Source organism: Melanotaenia boesemani, chromosome 12 (assembly GCF_017639745.1).
Source record: "Melanotaenia boesemani isolate fMelBoe1 chromosome 12, fMelBoe1.pri, whole genome shotgun sequence".
Taxonomy (NCBI): domain Eukaryota; kingdom Metazoa; phylum Chordata; class Actinopteri; order Atheriniformes; family Melanotaeniidae; genus Melanotaenia; species Melanotaenia boesemani.
The window spans coordinates 4,504,646-4,527,862 of record NC_055693.1 but is presented as its reverse complement, the minus strand read 5'-3'; the positions used below and the strand labels follow the sequence as shown (position 1 = coordinate 4,527,862).

The window sequence follows — 23,217 nt, the reverse complement described above, 5'->3', positions numbered from 1 at the left end:
GTCAACATGTGTTAATCTGTTTAAACATTAACTGGCATTCACAAAAAAAATGTACCGACACATACATGTGTGCTGGAAGAAAAACGTCCACCATTTACAGTGTGTCTGAACTCAAAGTGTAGTCATGAAACATCACACAGTAACAAGAATGCATTAACCCCAGAATGGATTTTAACCGCTTGTCTTCACCTCTGCTGCGCCAACTCACTGAAATCGAATGCATGTCCTACTTTAACATTGTTAAAGTTGGAAGATTACTGATTTTCAAGACAATCATAAACAATCTGACCTAACTCAATCCACAGCTAAATGTTTGCTCGGGCCTTGGCCAGAAAGTTTTATTTAAACTTCAGTATGTATTGGCTGTACTGGGTTCATCCATAAACTGCATATAAAAGCTGGACATAGCCACCAAGCCGCTATCCATGGGTTCATTGGCTTTGGTAATGGTTAAATGCTGGACTCAAGGCTTTAAAACCAAATTTAGGTCCTGTATCCAGAGCTGATTTTTAAATGGTGGATCTGGCCAGAAACAGAAGAAACTATTCAAGTTAATATAAGTCACTTGTTAAAGCAGCTCTGATCATCATATCTTTATTCTCATCCAAAAGGGATTTAACCAAATTCCCTTATTGGAGATTTTTTTTTCTATAATATAGACACCGGACTTTTCAGAGCTGTAAGACCAGTCTGGTTCAAGAGTTACTGTGCTGTTACTGGAAAAGATGGAATGTCTTTGTCTTTGACTGTAACTGGTATCAGCTCTTCACATCTTGACATTTGGTCGGGAACTCACTGCATGTTTTAAACATTCATGGTATCCACAAATCATGGTTTGTGGATGTGCAGCATTTTTCAAAACTAGTAGTGTAGTTGCAGGACTTGTTGCCATGGCAACAGAAACTCTAATTAAGTCCTCTTAATGTGTAACAAAGACATACAATGGCAGAATAACGGAAGTCTAAATAAAGAGAAAAAAGGAAGTGAAAAAGGGTTATGTCAAGTTTGGATGTAAGCACCACATCAGCTGTGCTCACAGTTAACAACAACAGGGAGACATCATTCTACAGCATTCACATATCATGATCATAATCATGAGGAAGGGAGGGATAAACATCCACCTCCCAAACTAAGATGTACATCAGTTCCTCTGTGCATTGAAAACTTAGGCTAAGGGCTTTTGGCCAAGCATCTATATGTGATGAGCTGGGATTAATCCTTTGGCTTAACCACCTTGTGATTTGTTAGTATGGCTTAGAAAGAAATAAAAACTAAAAGTAGTCTTTCAAAAAGTGCTGATATAGCCTGTATTCTCCCAAAATCAGCGAGCAGTTTACACTAATTAATAGAGACTGCAGTCTTTTCATTCTCCCACTCTTCTATCACTGACAGTCCAATTTAACCATTAAGTCGACCAAGTCAACCACGGGCAGCTTCAGTCTCACATCTCATTACCCTCAGGGTCAAATGAACTTAAGTAAAAAGCCGCTGAGTGTTGGTATAAAACAGTAGAATCTCAGTTAAAGAGCAAAAAGCAAAACTTTATATGGAACCTTCAAGAACCTTGTAGGTCTCCCTCAGGAAAAGTTTAGACTTGGACAGATACTCTCATGCAGTCACAGTTGGATCAGCTGCTACTAAACAAAACTCATGAGCAGAAAGAAACACACAGAGCTAGACCATCCACGTCCCTGTAGCCAGTTTCAACAACTGGAAATCAGACCATTAAGACCTCTACCTCAGGCTTGTGCCCAATCCACATAACTTAATTGGATTCCACCTGACTACATTCTATGGACTAGATGCCATACACCCTTCCTTTCACAGGGTGGTCAGCTCACCCTGTGAAAGGAATCCAAAAGGGTGAAGTCCTCAGTAATTACAAGAGGTGCAGAAGAGTCTTGCTGCTCCTCCACAAGGATCCAGTTGAGATGATTCGGACTCTGTTGGGTATTTTCACACGACCTCGGGGCATTTTCCATGGATAGTCTTGGAAAAGTAGAGCACAGCCCCCATCTACAGTATATCCAGTTGCTTCCTTTTGACTGCTATACTGCTTTTGGCTCCTTCCTCACCAGAGATGAGATGTTACATATGCCAAGATTAGACCGAAACCCCCCCCCCCCCCCCCCCCCCCCCCCCTCCGGACTTCAACCCAGTTGGCACTGGGAGCATCACTCATGCCTTAAACCCTCACCTTAAAGCACCTGCCTGTAGGATGGCATTTCCTGCAGGTAATATATTCTTCTAACAGCACATTCAGTTGATATTTCTTAACAAATTTCCAGATAAAACACTGAAATATGGGAATTTCTGGTCAAACTCCAAGTACATCATTCATGGGCTACGTCTATTTGGAATATGAGAGCAAACCTGCGGTATTGGCTGTGTGTGAGCCTACATGATGTGCTGAAATAAGGTGGTGTAATCCCTTCTTTACAGCAGTTGGTTTTTCATCACTACATCAACAGTCTGACCGGCTGCCCGTTCATCTCCGTATCAACATTTCTGTGTGTCAGGTGCTTCCAACAATCTGTCTTTGGATCTGTCAGCGGTTGGCTCATAAGGCTCCTCTCAAAATGTACAACTCAATTAAGGCTTGGCAGGGGCGATGTCAGGTGGTTGCTCAGTCTGTGTGTCCAGAATGCAGATATTTGCCAACTCAGGATAGACCTCTTTGAGCCAGATGAGGTAGTTATTTCTTTATTTTTACTACTGTCACACTTTCTGTCCACAGACATGGGTAGACACAGACTCAGAAACCAAATGGTGATTCATGAGCTTTATTGACTTTTAACTGTTATTACTGCTTAATCTATTAGCCATAAATCTTTGGGAATGCAGCCAACTGTCTCATTTTACAGCCACAAAGGACTGAGGCTATGCCTCAACACACGCTATGCTTCTGTTAGTGTTTTACAAGCTAAATGATTCTAACACACTAACAGACATAACAATAGCTGGAAAATTATTTCTTTTATGCCTCTATTTTTAAAAAAAACTTTACCTCCACTTTATCTCCATCAGAACTGAAGAAATGTACACATAAACAGGGTAATTAAAAGAGCCATGTCTGGCATGCACATATTTTTAAGGAATTTTTACCAGTCGGATGTCATTCGTAAGCTGCCATCATCAGCAATCATTCACAGTGACCAGTCAATTTCTCCATGTGGCGTTCCTCTGAGATCAATAATGCTGCAGCTTAGCTGCCAGTCAACACACACGCTGGTCACATTTCCCTGAGTTTGTGTGTTTCCGTCTTGTCAACACCAGACTCAATCATGACGTCAGATGCCAAAATACTTTAAAAACAGTTTGGAAATGATGATTCATCTGCTGCATTGTTGCTGATTTTTTAACAACTGCAAAACAAACAAACAAACTGACTCGCAGAGGATTTAAGTATGTAAGATGGGGGAAACGTAACTCTGACTAATGCACATAATGTCCTGTTAGTCTAGACGTCTTATCTCTCTGTTGTAATCACACAGGGATTTTTCAAGTAGGCAGAGCAGCTGTGCATTACAGGTAAGTGTGTGCATGCCTGAAGTCTTTGTAAGAAGGGGTTTGTCATTTGCAAATTCAGGGTGATAAACCATGTGAGTAAAGCAGTGTTGTGCCGGACGCTGGGAAGGAAAGTGGAACTGTAACAGCAAAAAAAAAAAAAAAAGTGGTTTAGATGAATGTTTATATATGTTTATATATATATATAGAGAGAGAGAGAGAGAGAGATGTTGGTCTTATTTGTTGTAACAGTTTTGACTGATTTGATCTTTGTTTTTATTTATTTATTTTTCTCCACTGCAGTGTTTTCCTTATAGGGGTCCCCTGCATTGGAAGCTGTGCCTTCTCTGATTGTACATGTCGGGTAGTTGTGGCCCTGCACTGCATCCTTATGGTTGTGGTGTCGGCCCGCTCTGCCTGATCTGGTGGTTCCTGTGGTGATGACCTCTCTAGCTGTGGGTGGGGTAGCTCTAGATGTGGACAGACCCCTAGGATATCGTTTACTTATACTGCTATTTTTTAGAGACAGGTTATTTTAAAGTAGGGTCAAGTGGTGGGGGGGGGGGGGGAGACTCTATGTCGGTTTAGCTTGTGTGTGAAAGAGAGTATGATTAGGTGTGTGCGTGTTTTGACTTGCTTTGTGATAAACTTTGGGTGTGTGACTGCTTGTGTTTTAATGATGCAAAAACAGAAGTTTTTATCATGTGAAGCACTTTATGCTGTTCTTATGCTTGAAAAGTACTTTATAAAAAAAGTTTGATTTGATTTAAAATGATCTTCTGAACCTTGATTTATCAACAAGTGATGAATAAAGTCATCTGAGTGATAATTTCTGGTTGCTGCAGCATAAAAATCCAGCAGAATTATTAGTGTATGTTCTGCTGAATACATGCTGAGCTGAACAGAGAGAAGTTAAGCAGTGAAGATTGTTATTGTGTGGACTTGTTTGGGCTTTATGTAACAGTAAGGGTTGGCTGGGAGACAGCTCAAGTGAATGGTTCATTCATTAAATGGAAAAAGTGACCATGAGGAAATGAGAGGGAAGCCGAGCGCTCTGTGATTCTCAGAAGTTCTTTACTTTCTAAGAGGTGAGTACTTCTGGTCTCAGGCTGAACAATAAACACAGAAAAACAACAAACAATACGAAACAAGCCAACGTCATTACGTATCATATGATCCACCGACAACATTACTACAAGGGGGCTTTTTTGTTTTACATGTTCATATAGTGCAGTGTGGTGTAGTGGCTTGTGTGTGTGTGTGTGTGTGTGTGTGTGTGCGCATGTATGTGGAGGTGGGGGTGTGAGGGGGTGGTACTATGATACTAATGTCTTTCTTTTCTTTTTTTTTTTAAGGTCAGTCTACTTGTTAAATATGTTTAAGTCGTCATAGGGAGGGTTTGTTTGGAGGATTAAGGAAAGCATAAATCAGATGTCATGAGGAGAAATGAATAACTTGGACAGCTGTGAGGCACACAGTCATCAAGATTTCCAGCATCCCAAAATCTTTACAAGTGGCTCCAGATATTTTCCTTCAAAGTAATGTTAAAGTTCAACTTATTAAGCGACATGTTGGTTTTTAAATTGATTTTAATATCAGTGCTAACTAAATTATGCAGGTGCTCGACACCAAGTGGGGAAAGCTAATAAAAATAGTTAAAAATGTGAACACGGCCATGCTTCCAGTGTTAACTTCTCAGTGTAGTACTTACATTCCACAGCCACTTTACTGGACCCCTTTGTTCCTTCAGAACTGCCTAAATTTGTGGTGGCATAGATTTAGCAACATGTTGGAAACACGCTGCTTTCACACAGACACTGTTCTGGTTCTGGGACCAATCTCAGAACCTTTCTGGTGAACCTGTACTGGGCCAAAATAAGCATCCCTGCCATGAAAAGCCCCCCCAACACATTGTATTCATTACTAAACTGACTAAACTCCAAGAGATAAACAGACTTGTGATCTGAACTACCCTTAGGAACCTTACTCATAGCCTCCAGCCAGGAAAGTCTTATCTTGACTCTTGTCTTATCTCTTGCTTTCTCTTCCTCACATCCTTTAATAATGTCTTCTTTCATTTCTTTACTGAATCAGCCACAGTGTGCGTACTAAATGGCTGGTGTACTGACATCCACTTGCTAGCGTGTGACTCGACTGCAACGTCACGTAAGATGAAGAAGAAATTATGAAGTGTGGTTTCTCAGCCCTGGGAAGATTCTGGGTAGCAATGGCTCCAGAAATGTACATAATAGATGCCACTGTGCCATCAAACGAGTCAGGAACACAGAGTTTCAAGGTTGGAAAGTTACATAATGCGTCTTTAACAAGCAGCTGAACGGGTGGACCTGATAAGGTAGCCTGTGAGGATATTTGTGTCCTGTAGTTTTTTTTATGTCTCTGTATAACCCCTCCTGTTTCAAACACTGTTTAAGCATAGTTAGCTTCAGAAAGTTCAACAACAAGATCATGGAAAACTGGGCCTTCACTCTGAAAGTACCTTCTGCAAGAGTTTAGGAAAACAAAATCTTTGTCCTCATAAGTTTTTATGAAATCACATTTAATATAAATAGTTTTTTTCCAGTTTGTATTTTCCTGGAAAACTTTTAAAAATGATGAAGATTTCTTCTGCATTTAGGGGAGTGTACTTATCTTGTGTTCATTGAAACACTCTGTGATGGCAGTGGTCTCTTTCTGCAGGTTAACACACCCTGCCAAGCTGCAAAAATAGTTAGATAAAAATCATCAGTTCAAGGTGTTGACTCAGCCTCCAAACCCTCCAGATCTCAGCACATTCGAGCGTCTGTAGCATGTGGCTGGGCAAACACGTCCGATCCACGGAGGCCTCACCTCACAACCAACAGGTCGCCACTGACGGCTTGGTGCCAGATGCCACAGCGTACCTTCAGAGGTCTACTGGAGACCATGCTTTCACAAGTCAAGGTGGGTTTGGTGGTAAGAAGGGGTGGGGGGTGGACTACTCAATATTAAGCAGAGGGGTCACAATATAATAGCCGACTGGTATACAATTATAATGTTTTAACAAGTTATTGTGTCATTAAAAGCCTTGATCAAAATTTAAAAAATATTAAAAGTAACTAAATACTGGACTGGACCAGTTCTCCTGAATGTGGTTAATAATCTAAATATCAGGCAGCAGACACGAAAAGAAACACTGAAGGGATCAGATGAGCCAAGCTGATTTATTAAAATGTTGAACATTAATTTTACAGTTTATTCTACCATAAATTTATAACATGTACATTTAAATAACTATATTATAATCTACAGAGATCTGAATATGCTCCTATGTGCATTTTTTGTCTCTTTAATATTAGGTTCCAACAAATGAACATACAGTGAAGGCAAAACATTTCGCTTTTGTTCTTTTAAACTAATCAGCAGCATGAGATGAAACAAAAAAAAAAAAATAAATTGATTAATAAAAACAGGGAGCATCTCTCTGTCAGAGAGAGATCAATACAGACTGACAGATGGTCAGACTTTTCCATTGATCCCTTCGATCCTGCATAGTGAGGCCTCAATGTGAACTATTACAACCAGGGACAAACTCCTATGGTGTTAGATGTATGTGGTACATTTCTAAGCATGCAATTATAATCCTTAATTGACATTACAAACTTTCAGGCCTTTCTATGAATTAACTCTGTAGAAGCTGAGGTGTGTGTGTTTGAGAAAAAACAAAAAGAAGTGGAGGTCTGGTGAGGAAGGGTGATCTGAGACTCCTTGTAGGACTAAGAACAGAGTGAGCAACACAAGACTCAGCAGCCAGGAAGGAAAGGGCTTGTTGACATAGATGCTGTACGACAACACACGCGCACACACACACACACACACACACACACACACACACACACATACACGCATGGCAAGGGGTTGCGCAACAGCGGCAGCCTTTAAAGAGTGTGTGCAGTCAGGCGGGAAATACACCGGTCACAGTTTCAGCATTCCACAGGAGCTGAGTTAAAGCTCTGCACATCCAAGTGCTGGTCAGCTTTGGGTCTTCCTGCAAGCGTCTGAGTGTTTTTCGTGCTGATAAACGAGGAGGAAATCCAAATTAAGTTGCACAATGTCAAGTTTGTAACCCTTCCCTTCGAGATGCTTGCAAACCAAAATAGAACAGACGCGAGCGAGTGCGTCAGCTCCGAGTTGGCCAATTAAGAATAACAGGTTGAGCTGTGTTTGATCACCACACGGGGTCTGAGGAAGGCTCCGGAGGCAGATAATGTCCCCACTGCAGAGTGTTTCATTTTATGGTCATACTGAACAAGATCACAGGTTTTCCCAGACCACACTGTACACTCTCTGTTACCAGAGCATTTAATCATTACTTAATCCTGTCATGCTAACATGTTGCTGTCACAGCTTCCTGACAGGCTTCTGTAAGACATTAAAAAGAACGGTCTGACCCCTTCAGGCAGACTCCAGACCTGATCCAGCTCCGCTATGCAGTCTGATGGAGAGATTGAGTTAAGGACACATTGTGAAAAGTTGCTGCCAACGTTGGATGTTGTGATTTTGTCAGTGGAAGCAAAGTGTGTGTTGGTGTTTGTGTCAGGCACTTGACAGCATTGTGGATGTGAAGATCTGCTGCAGTATTTGGGGGATCTGCTTAGTGTCCATGGCAACAAAAGATCTTCCTGCAGGAAGGGTCCTCTGGAGCCTGAAATGAAGACATGAAAAGTTTGAGGATAAACTGAAACAATGAACTTTAGCATCAAGAAAATTTTCCAAATGTAGGACACAGATTGGTGCTTGTTTGCTGCATATACTGCTGTGAGACCTTTCCACTTAGAAAGTACAGTGTGTGTCCTTCACATTGCGGAGCTTAGGAACAAAAAACACAACATTCATTGCATTTTAATCACTGGCATTCAGTTTTTCCTTTATTCAGGCCAGAAAGGGGTACAAAATTTGCATATTAAGTCCCTTATCCACACCTGTTCGTTGTGGTTAAACTGACCTCATGGCACACAGCATCCTTGTGTCTCACTTGAGACACAGTGTAGGTATAAAAAGGCTCTGCACCAGTGTGGTTTAGGTCTTATTTGTCTGACAAAAGCTGCACTGCAAGCCTGGGTGACTCCTTGTATTCTTCAGTTCCTTTTTCTTGTGGAGTACCCCAGGGTTCTGTACTGGAGTCATTGTTATTATCCCGTCTACAAACTCCCCCCTTGTCTCTAAACTCAGGAAATATGGTATCTCATTCCATAGCTACAGCAATGACTCTCAGATTGACCTGCCACTAAAACACAACAACTCTGTTTAACTAAAACCTCTGTTTAACTGTTTCTCAGATATTAAAGCTGGGATGGTCCTGAACTTTTCAAATTCCAATGAACACAGGGTATGTGGACCAGATATAACATTCGAGTCATGCAACATGTCTCAGATAACAAAAAAAAAACAAAAAAAAAAACAATAAACGTAATTAAACTTAAGCACTTGTTATTGGTTATTTTTTCCATTTTAGTTCAAAATGGAGTACAAAATCTAAAACTGGACAATGGTCAGTTATCCTTTTTTTCATCTTAGCCTAAGATAAAAAAAGGAAACAACTGGGTTTTCCTTTGTTTTATTTTCTGGTTTAAAAGAAAAAAAAATGCCTGAACGCACATTGATCAATTATTTCACTAACATTTAAAACTACTTCCTGTCTCTGAGTTTATTCCAGAGGTGTGGCGACATCTGTCATCCTATCTGTAATACCCATCTCCATTTTTAATAATTTGTCCTGCACAGTCGATCATCATGGATTTAAAACACAAAACCAGCAACAACAATAAAAAGTGTTCATGTGCTTGTTTGCCTGCAGGACTTGTCAATAAATCACTCTCGCTCCCATTTCCACACCATGACATGCTCTGTCCTTGAATTCACAGTAAATCTGGCCTCTGCTGCTGTTTTTCCTTTAAGAAATTCAAAATTCATTCTTTCTCGCTGCTCCTGCTCGTTAAGAGTCAGGAGAAAAGTGCATAACAGTTATTACTGTGAAGTTGATGACCACATTCTAACCACAAGGCCAGCGGCTCTTCAAAGGCTCTAAGCTGAGACGCATGAGGCTGAGCGGAGGGGACCCATGTCTGGCTCAGAGTGGCAGCAGGAGCCTGGAACTGAATGCCAATGAGGAGGAGGAGCAAACTTAAGAGGGTGCTTACCCCATGTTTGTTCTGCCTTCAAAGCTCGGGACTTAATCTGAGTGGCAACAACCCGGCTAAACTGCATTGCACGTCATTATTATTTTTTGTTGTCATTCATTAGTTTGTCATTCTGTTTGTTATTTTTCCTCATCTGTTTCTCTACTGCAGGGGTGCCCAAGTCTGGTCCTCAAGATCTACTATCCTGCAACTTTTAGATGCAACCCTTTCCCAACACACCTGAATCAAATGAATTCTATTCTATTCTATTCTATTCTATTCTAAAGTCATTTAGCAGACGCTTTTATCCAAAGCAACTTACATTTGACAGTAAGAACAACACACGGGCTCGAATGACTCGTTACCAGGGGGCAGCAGAGCTGAATGACGTGTGGATGAGGGAACTGAGCCATTTGATTTAGGTGTATTGGAGAACAGTTGCATCTTAATGTTCTCGGTTAGTAGATCTCGAGGACTGGACTTGGGCACCCCTGCTCTACTGTCTGTCTGTCTGTTTGTAAGTATGACCTTTTATTAGCATTTTTGGGGCTTTTACCTATGTAAAGTAGAGCCGGCTGGTCCGTCCTTTCAACTTACGAGAGACTGGTATTCACCAGTCTAAGAAGAAAGATACGAACAATTCTACGGTCTACGAACATGTTAATGAAACTGACGGAGGGTTTTTGTAATAAACTTCTCAAGTACAACTGAAGAACAAATTTAAGAAGAATCATGAGAAGCTACTGATAAATGAGGCCCAGTGTTCTCTGACTTTACCCGACTCATCTCCCCTCCTTACCTTTCAGCCTGATCACCCAGGGAGCCGATGAAGATAGCGAAGGCGTTGACCTGAGGGTCAGACATTAGGACCTGGGCGAAGTGCTCGGGCCGGATGCCGTAGCGCTCCAGGTTGGCGTCGCTCAGCACCACCACAAAGTGCTCGTCCGCCTCCTCTCGTGCCAGCTCTTTGATACTGGCCTCTGTGCCCTCCAGAGTGTAGTCGCCACTCATGCAGAACTGGGAGTGGGCATGCATGGTCTGTGGGATGGGCAGATAAAACCGTTTGTTAGCAGCTTGCAGGGCAGACAAAGCTGCAGATTTCTGATAGCATCACACATGGTGAACTTTACTTCCTGGTTATATTCATGTTAAACCTCGAAGTATTCAGCTCACACTGACAGCAATGACATTTTGACAGACTTCCAACAGCTTCAACAAGACACGCAATGTCCAGATTTTTCAAGAACTTTATTATGTTTTTTATATACTGAAAAAATAAGCATTTCACATGCTGACAAAGCTTGATTTACAGATACACAAGGATATTATTAGCAAACATTAATTTACAATGAATATAGAGCCCATACTTGTGACATGGTGCTCTGTCAAGATGAAAAATACACAGATGAGTCACCAAAATGCGCTTGGACCATTGAAGAACATTTTGATACCACTGAACTATGAGTGAACCAATTCCCTTGGATGAGAATCAACCCAACACATACTTAGTGTCAGGATGCTTACCTGTTGGTACAACACAAGACTCATGGTGGCTTTCACTTTTCGTCTTTGGAACATCAATTTTCCAGATGTCCCAAGAGAGCAGTCTCCTGCAATCCAGTTCTTGTACTGTCTGCAGAAATCTGTTCTGTTTTTAATGTTCTCAGAAAGAAGTGGCTTCTTTGCTGCCATTTTTCAAATTCCCCGGAGAATCCTGAGGCGTTCCCTGGCCAGCTGAGTGAGACAGTCCATCCACTGTGTTCTGTTTTAGGTCTCCTCCCAGTGGGGCAGGCCTGGAAAACCTCTCCAGGGAGGCATTCAGGAGGCATTCAGGAGGCCTCCTAACCAGAAGCCCGAGCCACCTCATCTGGCTCCTCTCCATGTGGAGAACCAGCCATTCTACTCTGAGCCCTTTCTGGATCCCGTCTCTAAGGCAGAGCCCGGCCACCCTGCAGAGGAAACCCATTTTGGATGTTTGTGTTTGTGTTTTTTAGGTCACCCACAGCTCGTGATCATAGGTGAGGGTAGGAACTTAGATTGAGTGGTAAATAAAGAATTTATTTAACCATCTTCTCCATGACAGACCGATGCAGAGTCTGAATCCCTGCTGATGCTGCACCGATCCTGCTCCATTCTTCTGTTACTTGTGATTAAGAACCTGAGATACTTGAACTCCTCCACAAGGTCATTGTCCAAATGTCTTCATTTAACAATTTGTGCAAAAGCACTTGCACCTGCAATTCTTGTGCTGCTCTGAATTTTCTGGTAACCTAACAGGGATCAGATGAACAAACTGATGGCTGGAGTTATTTCTTCTGATGTTCGAAAGCACAGGGCTTTTTTTTTTTTGCAAAAGAATGCAAAAAAAAAATAAAAGAAATAAATTAAAAAATGGGAAATATGTATTTGAATGCAACAGGGGTTATACTATAAAAGGAAACTATTTTCCATTTTTAGATAAACAAAATCTTTGTACAGTAGGGGTGTGAGATACTGCATGATTTGGTATCAATCCCATAGCAAGTAAATAAAGGGCTAGTATCATCGATACCAATACTGATATTTTTATTAGGACTGTCAAAGTGTTTGTGCTAATGCAAAGAGATTAATCTGTGGAATTAATGCATTTCTTACACGTTATTGCATGAACATCAGTTATTACTCATACCATAAAAATCTGAATTTGGGCTTATCTCAGGGAGAGAAGCTGATTTTGGGCATGAAGGTGCCTTTGTCCCCTTTTGATTCACCCAGTGAATCAAATGTACCAAAAACCACTTTATCCTTCTTGTTTATGAAGGTTCTGACAGTTTTCAAGCCTTACATTAAAGTACCAATGTCATCACACTAGTACTGATTAACATCGATACTGATGTTAATATCGATATTTGGTCCAATCCAGCCACTACTACCATACAGCGAATGGTATAATAATCTGGTAATTTTCTGTCCGGACATTCTCTGTTTTGTTATGAACGTTTTTCTTAGAGTGTGTGTCTACTATGGCGTGAGTAACTGTAATGATCAAACCTGTCTGGAGTGATTGTGACATCTGGGAAATCACCTTGAGGACTTTGAGTCTCTGCTTGTTGTTCTTGGGAACTTTGTCCACTGTTACCAGCTCTATGTCATACCCATCACCTGAATGGCCCACGATGTCGTACTGTGTAGAGAAAGGACATGCAAGATGTAAGAAAAGTGATAATGTCTGAAATGTTACACAACATTTATGTAACCTCATGTTGTGACATGATCAAACAGTCCTTCAGACTAACTGTGAAGACGCAATGCTGCAGAAGCGTCAGGTCGTAACTTACAGAGGGACATCCTCTGCAGTATGTTAACCCCGTCAGAGGTGTTCATACCTCCCATAGAGCATCCATCATAACTGGCTTACATAAAGCTTGGTCAGCCTGGCACTGGAGGCCCCAGGCAGCTATTCCAGGACCCAGGTATCACTTCTATGGGGCACCTTTGGTGGTTAAAGGCATGCGACTCTACATGTATGTTCCCTGTTCCATTTCTGGCATGTGTGTCCGATGAAGGTCAGTAATATGACATGAAACTACAAAGGCACAAACTCTCCAGGCTGACGTTGCTGCATGCCCCCTCCGCTTACGTGCACTGTTTCCAGCAGAAATATGACTGTTGAAGGTGGGAAACATTGACACAACAGGTGGGGTGGGTTCACACTGAAGGTGTCTGTGTCCTTTTTTCTGTAAGGAGGGGTTATGCAAAAAGCGCAGTTAGACTGACATGTGATGTGGCACGGTGTGTGCTGCATGATATGTGATCACTATTGAGTTGGGTTGAGTGTCATTCAGGGGCCAAGAAGTCTGACTCCCTTCCACTTTTTTTGCCCACACTCTCGTCTCTGTGTCTCCTCTCGTTTCTGTCCTGTCTCCGTCATCTCCGTCATCCTTTCAGCGACTCCACTTCCATGACTTAGACAGACTACTTCTTTTCAATGAGACAAGTCAACTCATTCTTACTAGTAAAAGCATGGACGCCAGTGCAAACAACTATTTTACATGGAGAAGCAGACAGCTTGATGACATGGATTAGCACCGTGACCCCAATGTGTTTAGAGCCATGTGACCACCAGAGGAGAGAAATGTGTGTGGTAACATATTTTAAAGTGTTTGCAATAAGCATTAGTTATTAAAACATAAGTCTTTACAAGATGTTTTTTATGTATAATGTGTGTCAGTAGTATCATGTAAACATTATAATGAACTGTTTGGAGAATGTTTAAGAACTTTAAATGCAACAACATGCTGCACCTGTAGTAATAATTGTGTACATTTGTTGTTATTATTACTATATTATTATGTTATTCTTTGTTCTTGTAAACTGGTGTATTACCGCATGAGCATGTCTTCTAATTTAAACATAAAATTTAAATAAAAATCCAGATTAATTCAGGAAAGTAAAACCACATGATTCTCTGTCAGAGGAAAAAAGTGGGTAAAAAGTTCACTTTTAGATGGTTGATGAAACAGTGGTGGGGTGTTCTCACCTTGAACTTGTGCTCATAGTTCTCCAGAGCCTCCATGACCATACACACCGCCTCCATGGAGCGTTCCAGCCTGCCGTCCACGCCATTGAAGCGGTACATGCTGCCCGAGACGTCGGCCAGCACCCTCAGACGCTTCGGCTTCTGCTGCGGACTGCCAAGCTGTGAACCAAATGTTTAATAATTAAATGGAGGTAAAATACACTTTCTGGATCGTGTTCTGTTGATTTTGGTGCAGCTTTCCTTAAATAACATTCAACACAAGGTTAGGATTTTAAAACCGGGTGCAATTATTCTAATTTAAACCTTCAAGACAGACCAAAACTATGCAACTCTTGGAGCTAAATAAGTCAAAAAAAAAAAAAACACAAGCCATGCATATTATGGTTAGCGTGTTTGTATGATTAGTGTGGGAACTATCTGTGTATGTGGGTTCACTCAAGCATGTGTGACAGCACAAGAAGTGACTAGAAACTGTGAGTGAGCTCGAGCAGGAACACTGGGTGTAATAATAATCTCACATTTACACCACTGGAATGTACCATCGAAAAGATAAAGGTTGAAATTATGTGTGTAAGTCTGGGAGTGTGTTTAGAGGTGTGGCTGATGAAAATGAGGATAAGTTTAAGCATGAAAATGTCAAGAGCAACACACAAACACACACCTCTGGGTCCAGCTCTCCCCTGCGTTTATAAATAGCCTTCTCTCCAGTTAGTCCATCAATGATTTTAGTGTCATCCAGTTCTCCCAGAGACTGGTTCTTAAGCCACTGACGCTCCTTCCCTTTAGCCTGAAACACCAACATAAACACACATATGGTGTCAGCAAAGGAGTAAAATAGAAAAGAAGTTAAAACACAACAAAATCTCAGAAAAAGAAATAAAACATGCAATACAACAACAAACTATAGCAAACAATGACAGAAGCATTGAACAAATAACCAGGGTGCGAACCACAGGGGAGCTGGGGGAGCTATAGCTCCCCTTAATGAAACATGAGCTCCCCTAGAAACAGGATTTATGAAATGTTGGGGGAGCTATATAATACTGACAATAAAATGTATGTTGATTGCTCACAAATTCACTGTAGCCTAAAGTATGACTATGGATGCTATAATTATTGTGACCACTGAAGCGTGGCGGCACTCCAAGTTAAACTTCCTGTAGATCTGCGTTAAATACAAAATAAAAGAAGTAAATGCGTAAAAGGTAAGGTAAGACCTGCTTTAACTATTTACAATATGGGAAATTATCATTGCTCATTATATTGTGTATGGCAAGCATCGCTGTTTACGTGTGTGATATGTGGGGAATATTAACTATGTAAGTTGATCACAAAAAGAGTGGTAAAAATTTTTTTTGCAAGGGACATTTGCACCTGTTATGTATTATTGTTGCATAAGAGTTGTTAACCATTATGTATTGGTATGCTTATGTTCTGTGGGGCAAGCTGTAATATCAGCTGGCATCATGTTCTTACTTGCCAAAAAAAGATAGGAAATGCAAAAAAGGGGCTCCCCCTAAGCCCACGGTATGGTTCGCACTCTGCAAATAACAGCGTTAGCCACTGAAATCAGTCTGATAAAATACTAGACTGAGCATGCTCAGTGAGCAAATTCTCTTTTAGCACACGGCCTGAGTAAAATGATAAAACTGAAAGAATAATGTGGTTCAAAGCTAAGTTAGCCAGACGTAGCTAGCTATGCGTACGCAGGTACGATGAAAACGTCTGAAAATATTCAGTTCAGAAGGATTTTCTGGACCGTTTTCCAATGAAAACTTGTGTTTGGATGTACAAGAAAAATGCATGTGCAAAAAATATACATATATATTTTTTTTGTTTGTTTTTTTTGTTTTGGTGTTGATGAAATTTAAAACACAGTTCAGTTTAATTCAATTCACTAAACTTTATTAGTCCACAAGGGGCAAATTAAATGGCTTCACAGAAAGCATGACATTAATAAAATATTACCAAAATATAAATGAATAATTAAAAGAAAAAATTCACGTTTCACTTTTTTTTATCTTGTTTTCTGTTTTGTGGTGTTTTGTCATTTTGTTTATCTCTTTCTTTCTTTCTTATTAAATTAAGTTTTCTCATTCCATCCACCCATCTACCCATCCATCCATTTTCTTCCGCTTATCCAGAGTCGGGCCGCGGGGGCAGCTGCCTAAGCAGGGAAACCCAGACCAGCTGAGAGATGTAGTCCCTCCAGCGTGTCCTGGGTCTTCTCCGGGGTCTCCTCCCGGTGGGACGTGCCTCGAACACCTCACCAGGGAGGCGTCCAGGAGACATCCTGACCATATGCCCGAGCCACCTCATCTGGCTCCTCTCAATGTGGAGGAGCAGCGGCTCTACTCTGAGCCCCTCCCGGATCACCGAGCTTCTCACCCTATCTCTAAGGGAGAGCCCGGCCACCCTGCGGAGAAAACTCATTTTGGCCACTTGTATTCGTGATCTCGTTCTTTCGGTCATTACCCACAGCTCGTGACCATAGGTGAGGGTAGGAACATAGATCGACCGGTAAATCGAGAGCTTTGCCTTTTGGCTCAGCTCCCTCTTCACCACGACAGACCGATGCAGAGTCCGCATCACTGCAGACGCCACACCGATCCGCCTGTCAATCTCCCGCTCCATCCTTCCCTCACTCGTGAACAAGACCCCGAGATACGGAAGCTCCTCCACTTGGGGCAGGACCCTATCACAGACCCGGAGAAGGCACTCCACCCTTTTCCGGCTGAGGACCGGAAGGTGCTGATTCTCATCCCAGCCACTTCACACTCGGCTGCGAATCGCTCCAGTGAAAGCTGAAGATCACGGCCCGATGAAGCCAACAGAACCACATCATCCGCAAAGAGCAGAGACCCAATCCTGAGGCCACCGAACCGGATACCCTCGACACCTTAGCTACACCTAGAAATTCTGTCCATAAAAGTTATGAACAGGATCGGTGACAGAGGACAGCTTTGGCGGAGTCCAACCCGCACTGGAAACGATTCTGATTTACTGCCGGCAATGCGGACCAAGCTCTGACACCGGTCGTACAGGGGCCGGACAGCTCGTACAAGCGAGTCCGGCACTCCATACTCCCGGAGTACCCCCCACAGGAGTCCCCTGGGAACACGGTCGAATGCCTTCTGCAAATCCACAAAACACATGTAGATTGGTTGGGCAAACTCCCATGCCCCCTCAAAGACCCCAAAGAGGGTGTAGAGCTGGTCCACTGTTCCACGACCAGGACGAAAACCACACTGCTCCTCCTGAATCCGAGGTTCGACTATCCGATGGACCCTCCTCTCAAGCACCTCTGAATAGACCTTACCGGGGAGGCTGAGGAGTGTGATGCCCCTGTAGTTGGAGCACACCCTCCGGTCCTCCTTTTTGAAGAGGGGGACCACCACCCCAGTCTGCCAGTCCAGGGGGACTGTCCCCGATGTCCACGCGATGCTGCAGAGGCATGCCAACCAAGACAGCCCTACAGCATCCAGAGCCTTAAGGAACTCTGGGGGGACCTCATCCACCCCCGGGGCCTTGCCACCGAGAAGCTTTTTAACCACCTCAGCGACCTCAGCCCCAGAGATAGGAGAGCCAGCACCAGCTACCCCGGACTCTGCTTCTTCATCAGAAGACGTGTTGGTGGGATTGAGGAGATCTTCGAAGTATTCCCTCCACCGCCTCACAACGTCCCGAGTTGAGGTCAGCAGCCCCCCATCCCCACTGTACACAGTGTTGACGGAGAACTGCTTTCCCCTCCTGAGCCGCTGGATGGTGGATTAGAATCTCCTCGAAGCCATCCGGAAGTCATTCTCCATGGCCTTTCCAAACTCCTCCCATGCCTGAGCTTTTGCCGTAGCGACAGCCGAAGATGCGCTCCGCTTAGCTCGCCGATACCCATCAGCTGCCTCTGGAGTCCCACAGGCCAAAAAGACCCGATAGGACTCCTTCTTCAGCTTGACGGCATCCCTTACTGCCGGTGTCCATCGGGGGTTACCGCCACGACAGGCACCGACGACCTTATGGCCAAAGCTGCGGCTGGCCGCCTCGACAATAGAGGCACGGAACACAGCCCATAAGGATTCAATGTCCCCCGCCTCTCCCGGGACATGGTTGAAGCTCTTCCTGACAGGGGACTCCGCCAGACGTTCCCAGCAGACCCTCACAGCACGCTTGGGTCTGCCAGGCCCCCCTCCATCTGAGCCAACTCACCACCAGGTGGTGATCAGTTGACAGCTCTGCACCTCTCTTCACCTGAGTGTCCAGAACATGTGGCCGCAAGTTCAACGGCACGACTACAAAGTCGATCATCGAACTGCGGCCTAGAGTGTCCCGGTGCCAAGTGCACATGTGGACGCTCTTATGTCTGAACAAGGTGTTCGTTATGGACAATCCATGACGAGCACAGAAATCCAACAACAAAGCACCACTCGGATTCAGATTAGGGGAGCCATTCCTCCCAATCACACCCCTCCAAGTCTCGCTGTCATTGCCCAATCGAAGTCCCCCAGCAGAACAAGGGAGTCCCCGGAAGGAGTGCCCCCCCCACCCAAGGACTCTAAAAAGGGTGGGTACTCTGAACTGCTATTTGGTGCATAAGCACAAACAACAGTCAGGACCCGTCCTCCCACCCGAAGGCGGAGGGAGGCTACCCTTTCGTCCACCAGGGTAAACCCCAACGTACAGGCGCCAAGTTGGGGGGCAATGAGCATGCCCACACCTGCTCCGCGCCTCTCACCAGGAGCAACTCCAGAATGGAAGAGGGTCCAGCCCCTCTCGAGGGCAGTGGTTCCAGAGCCCAAGCCGTGCGTCGAGGTGAGTCCAACTATATCTAACCGCTCAACCTCGCGCACCAGCTCAGGCTCCTTCCCCGCCTGAGAGCTGACATTCCACGTCCCTAGAGCTAGCTTTTGCAGCCGAGGATCAGACCGCCAGGGTCCCCGCCTCTGGCAGCCGCCCAGCTCACAATGCACCCGACTCCTATGGCCCCTCCTGCAGGTGGTGAGCCCATGGGAGGAGAGGCCCATGTCTCCCTTTCGGGCTGAGCCCGACTGGGCCCCATGGACAAAGGCCCGGCCACCAGGTGCTCGCCTCTGTGCCCCACCTCCAGGCCTGGCTCCAGAGGGGGGCCCGATGACCCACGTCCGGGCAAGGGAAACCATTTGTCTCATTTTGTTATTAAATTTTATAAACCTTTTATGTTTCTATTATTTTTTGTTTAGTTTTCTAAATGTTTGTGTTTTATTGAGTTGTCATTCTTTCTGAATTATTGTTTTCAGGTTTTCTTCTTGTTTTTCTTGTATTTGTAAATTCTAGACTGTCTTTTCTAATTTGTTCTGAAATATTACTGTTTGTATAATTTCTGTCTTCGTTTTGCTGTTTTTTTCTTTGTAATTTCTTAGATGATTTTGTTTTCTGTTTGAGTTCTTGTATTTCCTAAAAATTAAACTGTTATTCTATTTTGCAAATGAAATTCTATTTAGTTGTGCTTTTTGAAATGTTTATTTTAAATTTTACTGTGTTTTATCTTGAGGTCACTGTCATGAACACAGTAGATAAATAAACACATTACAGAATGTGTGTGTGGAGGCTTCATTCATGACTTCATTTTGGTGGGGCTTTCACAACCCGTGAAACATACAGGAGTTTTATGATCACACTAAAATTAACTCAGCCTGCATGTACATGTATTCATCCCATCTTACACCACCTGCCAGCAACTTTCCTGCCGCCCACGCCTGCGGAACAAAAAAAACTGGAGGCTGGGGTCGCTTTGAAGCTCTAACCCCATTTCTCTGGAAACCACTCTGCCTTCTGCTGTGGACGGTCGGCAGGAGGGAGGAGAGAGGAAGAGCAATATCACTCTGTCCAGTCCTCAGTTTTCCCTCCAAGGAAGGAGAACTAATTTACAGTAAAGATGTCTGACAAAAGAAGGAACCCAATCTGCCACTCCCCTCCCTCTTTATACAACAGATGACGTGTGCACAAACAAAAGAACAAAGATAACATGAGACACAGCTCTTCTGACTTCACATCATTAAAAAGCACTGACATACGCAACAATAGCGGTCACCTTTCTGTGTACAGACAGCTTGTGAACACAATGTAAAAAAGATACCGGGCAAACAAAAGCATCAACTGCAACATGAGTTATATAATTCATACTGATGCAACAACTGAGAGCTTTTTTTCCCCAACACATTTATTGCACAATAACACAATAACATGAGAATGTTAAAAAAAAAACATAAAGCCACAAGGAAGGATTTTGAATCCACCATGAACTTGGATACCTTGTGCACTACAATAATTCTGACATATTACACGGTAATAAAAATGTACATGACGCAAATATATCTTATTATAGGGACAAAAGACTTCAGATTGAAAAAAATCATTTCTTGAGTCAGATGTTAAGGGGTTAAATGGACTATGTGGGAGTTTTGTAAGTGTAATATATTCCTCTGTCTCTTCTCCCATGGAGTGTTTCTGCATGACCACCATTTCCTGAGAAATCTTAACAGGTTAGAACACCTCTGAAACTCTTACCTAATGGGAAATATGTGTTAGTGATATAATAATATACCTTTAAGATGCTACACAAAGTCAATTTTTGTATCTGAAGAACCGGTCCATTGTTGATGGATTTCCCGCAGGCAGATGGAAAGAAAACGAATCAGTAGGGGGGGGGGGGGGGGGGGGGGGGGGGGGGGTTGGACTCTTTAAATCACTCCTGAGGTATGATAAAGAAATAACATGACTTCACGGCGTCTCGCCAGCGAGAAAGAAGCCCTGGGCGACATGGACGAATACAAACAATAACCAACTTTCATGTTCAAAGCTGAGCTGCAAACACCTGGATGGAAAACACAAGCGCACACTCACAAACAGAAATTCACACCTGGATAAGAGAATAATAGAGCAAGACTCAGTGTCACTGCTCTGTTATTATGGCTCCATGCTGCATGATTTTCCTCTCCTCACACACACACACACACACACACACACACACACATCCTACAACACTCAAACAAAGGGAGGAAAGTTGTAACCAAAACAGTGAAACAGAGACAATATCACATCCTTGAATTTTTTGCCACCACTCCCTACACACAGTCATGTCAACCAATCAGAGGGCTCCTGGGGGACAGCGTCCCTTCTTTCAGACCCCAACATCACGTACGTCATGCAGTGATGTTATGCCAGCTATTGTTTGGACAACAGCAAGAAAATGTTTCTCCTTAAATCATTTCATCACGCAGTGTTTTCTTTCTAGAGAAAAACCTGACCCCCTGTTGCTGGAACTGAAAGAGGAAAGCTCGACTTTCAACGCAGTGATTCGTCATCGTGTTCAGGAAAGCACTAAAGTGTGCTGATAAGAGGAGAGACACTGACCTGTAAATTGTCCAGGATGATGCGAAGCGACTGAACTTGTCTTCTAACAGCGTTGGAGAAGCGCTCGTATGTGGAGGCATCGTACTCGCTCATGTCAATCTCCTTCAACCTGAGACAAAAACAAGCAACATGTCAGCATGACATGACCTCATAGGCCAAGCATCCCGGGTGTTAATTCATATTCTGTGTTTACATCATTGGACACAACACATAGAAACTTCTGCTTCCACTACAATGCAAACCAAGTGGTGCACAGCAGCTTCACTGAGAAATCTAAAGGATAAATCTGCATGTTCAAACTGTAATAAAAACAGTAGTTTAATGTCTGAAATAAATTTGTGAAGGAAAATATAACAAGCGCTATCCTGAGTTTGTTGATTTCAGGGTGAACTGTGTTCACAGGCAGTGATATCTGGAAGTCTTTCCACTTCTATGATTTATTTTCAGAAGAGAATTGTATCTGTTTTTGATGCAAAGCATCCTGATTACCAGCATCCAGTTTTACCTTCACCAAACATTCCATGTATTCAGAGATTCCTCCTGGTTGGCTGAATATGTTGATGATATTATACACTGCAGATGGTGGGATCTTCAAAGTCTTCAAAATCTAACATTTTTCTAAATTTATTCCTTAATTTTTAGACACACTTTATTGTAGATCAGTGAACATCTGTCCTCATTCACATCTGAGAGACTCTGCCTCTCTGAAATGCTCCTTTTATGCCAGTCACATTACCGCCCTGTTGCTAGTTTACCAGTTTTTTTCTGGTTTGCGCCAATTACTGTCCCAACGTTCTTGAAATGCAATTCAAAATGCACTAATATTCTCCATGATTCTTATGTTCTACTGGGAATAAAATATGAGTTTATTAGATTTGCAAATTGTTGCCTTCTGTTCATATTTATATTTTAAGACGACTTCAGTGAGAAGTCCACAGCATGAATTTACATGTCCAAGTTTGTACTGCGGCTAGCAGGTTGAGCTTCAACAAAAACGATTTGTTTGTTTTGTTAGTTTTTGTCAGAGACAAATCTGTAAAGGAAGATATAGACATTTTGCCACAGCAAAAAATAAATAAGAGATGTCAGGAATTTACTTCAGCTATTGTTAGTACTTGATGGCTGGCAGATAATGAACATGTTTTAACATATCTTAAAGGTGTTTCAGAGCAACAGTATTTTAGTCAGTAAACAGCATGTTTCAGCACTAATTCTCATATTTACATCTAAAAACTTTCAGCTACAACTAAGACATCTGACCTGCGACAAAATACTGATCATATCCTTTAAAAATGTGTCAGAATTCAGTGGTTTTCCTGTCCAGTGTGAAAGCACATAGCAAGGCTTTCTTTGCATTAGCTGGCTCAGCAATATCTTTATCTTTCTTCATTGTTTCTCGCCACATTCCCATAAAAGGGATGGCTGATTTGAACAGAATGCAGCCGCCTACTTTAGTCAGGAGGAAATCACAAGAGCAACAATAGCAGCACCATGCACACGTCTTTGTTTCATTACAGTTTTTATAGTGTAGTTCCTTGTTACTGCACGGCTACAAACTGTGGTGCTATGAATGTGTGGCTCAAAAGGTTTGCATGGACAATGTTCTTCTTCATCTTCATCACTTGAATCTTTACAGAATATCAGCAGGAA

General features: G+C 42.8%; 1 protein-coding gene across 1 annotated transcript in view; it reads right to left on the bottom strand.

Moving 5' to 3' along the window:
- Positions 1-6,688: 6,688 nt before the first annotated feature.
- Positions 6,689-23,217, bottom strand: part of vwa8 (von Willebrand factor A domain containing 8) — an 89,605-nt gene continuing 73,076 nt past the window's right edge. Inside the window, exons 40-45 of the mRNA XM_042001539.1 lie at positions 21,568-21,676; positions 14,843-14,968; positions 14,182-14,340; positions 12,727-12,825; positions 10,462-10,700; positions 6,689-8,188 (exon numbers count right to left, since the gene is read on the bottom strand). Of these exons, the coding sequence (XP_041857473.1) occupies positions 8,080-8,188; positions 10,462-10,700; positions 12,727-12,825; positions 14,182-14,340; positions 14,843-14,968; positions 21,568-21,676 (841 nt within the window). The 3' untranslated portion in view covers positions 6,689-8,079. The remainder of the gene's footprint in view (positions 8,189-10,461; positions 10,701-12,726; positions 12,826-14,181; positions 14,341-14,842; positions 14,969-21,567; positions 21,677-23,217) is intronic.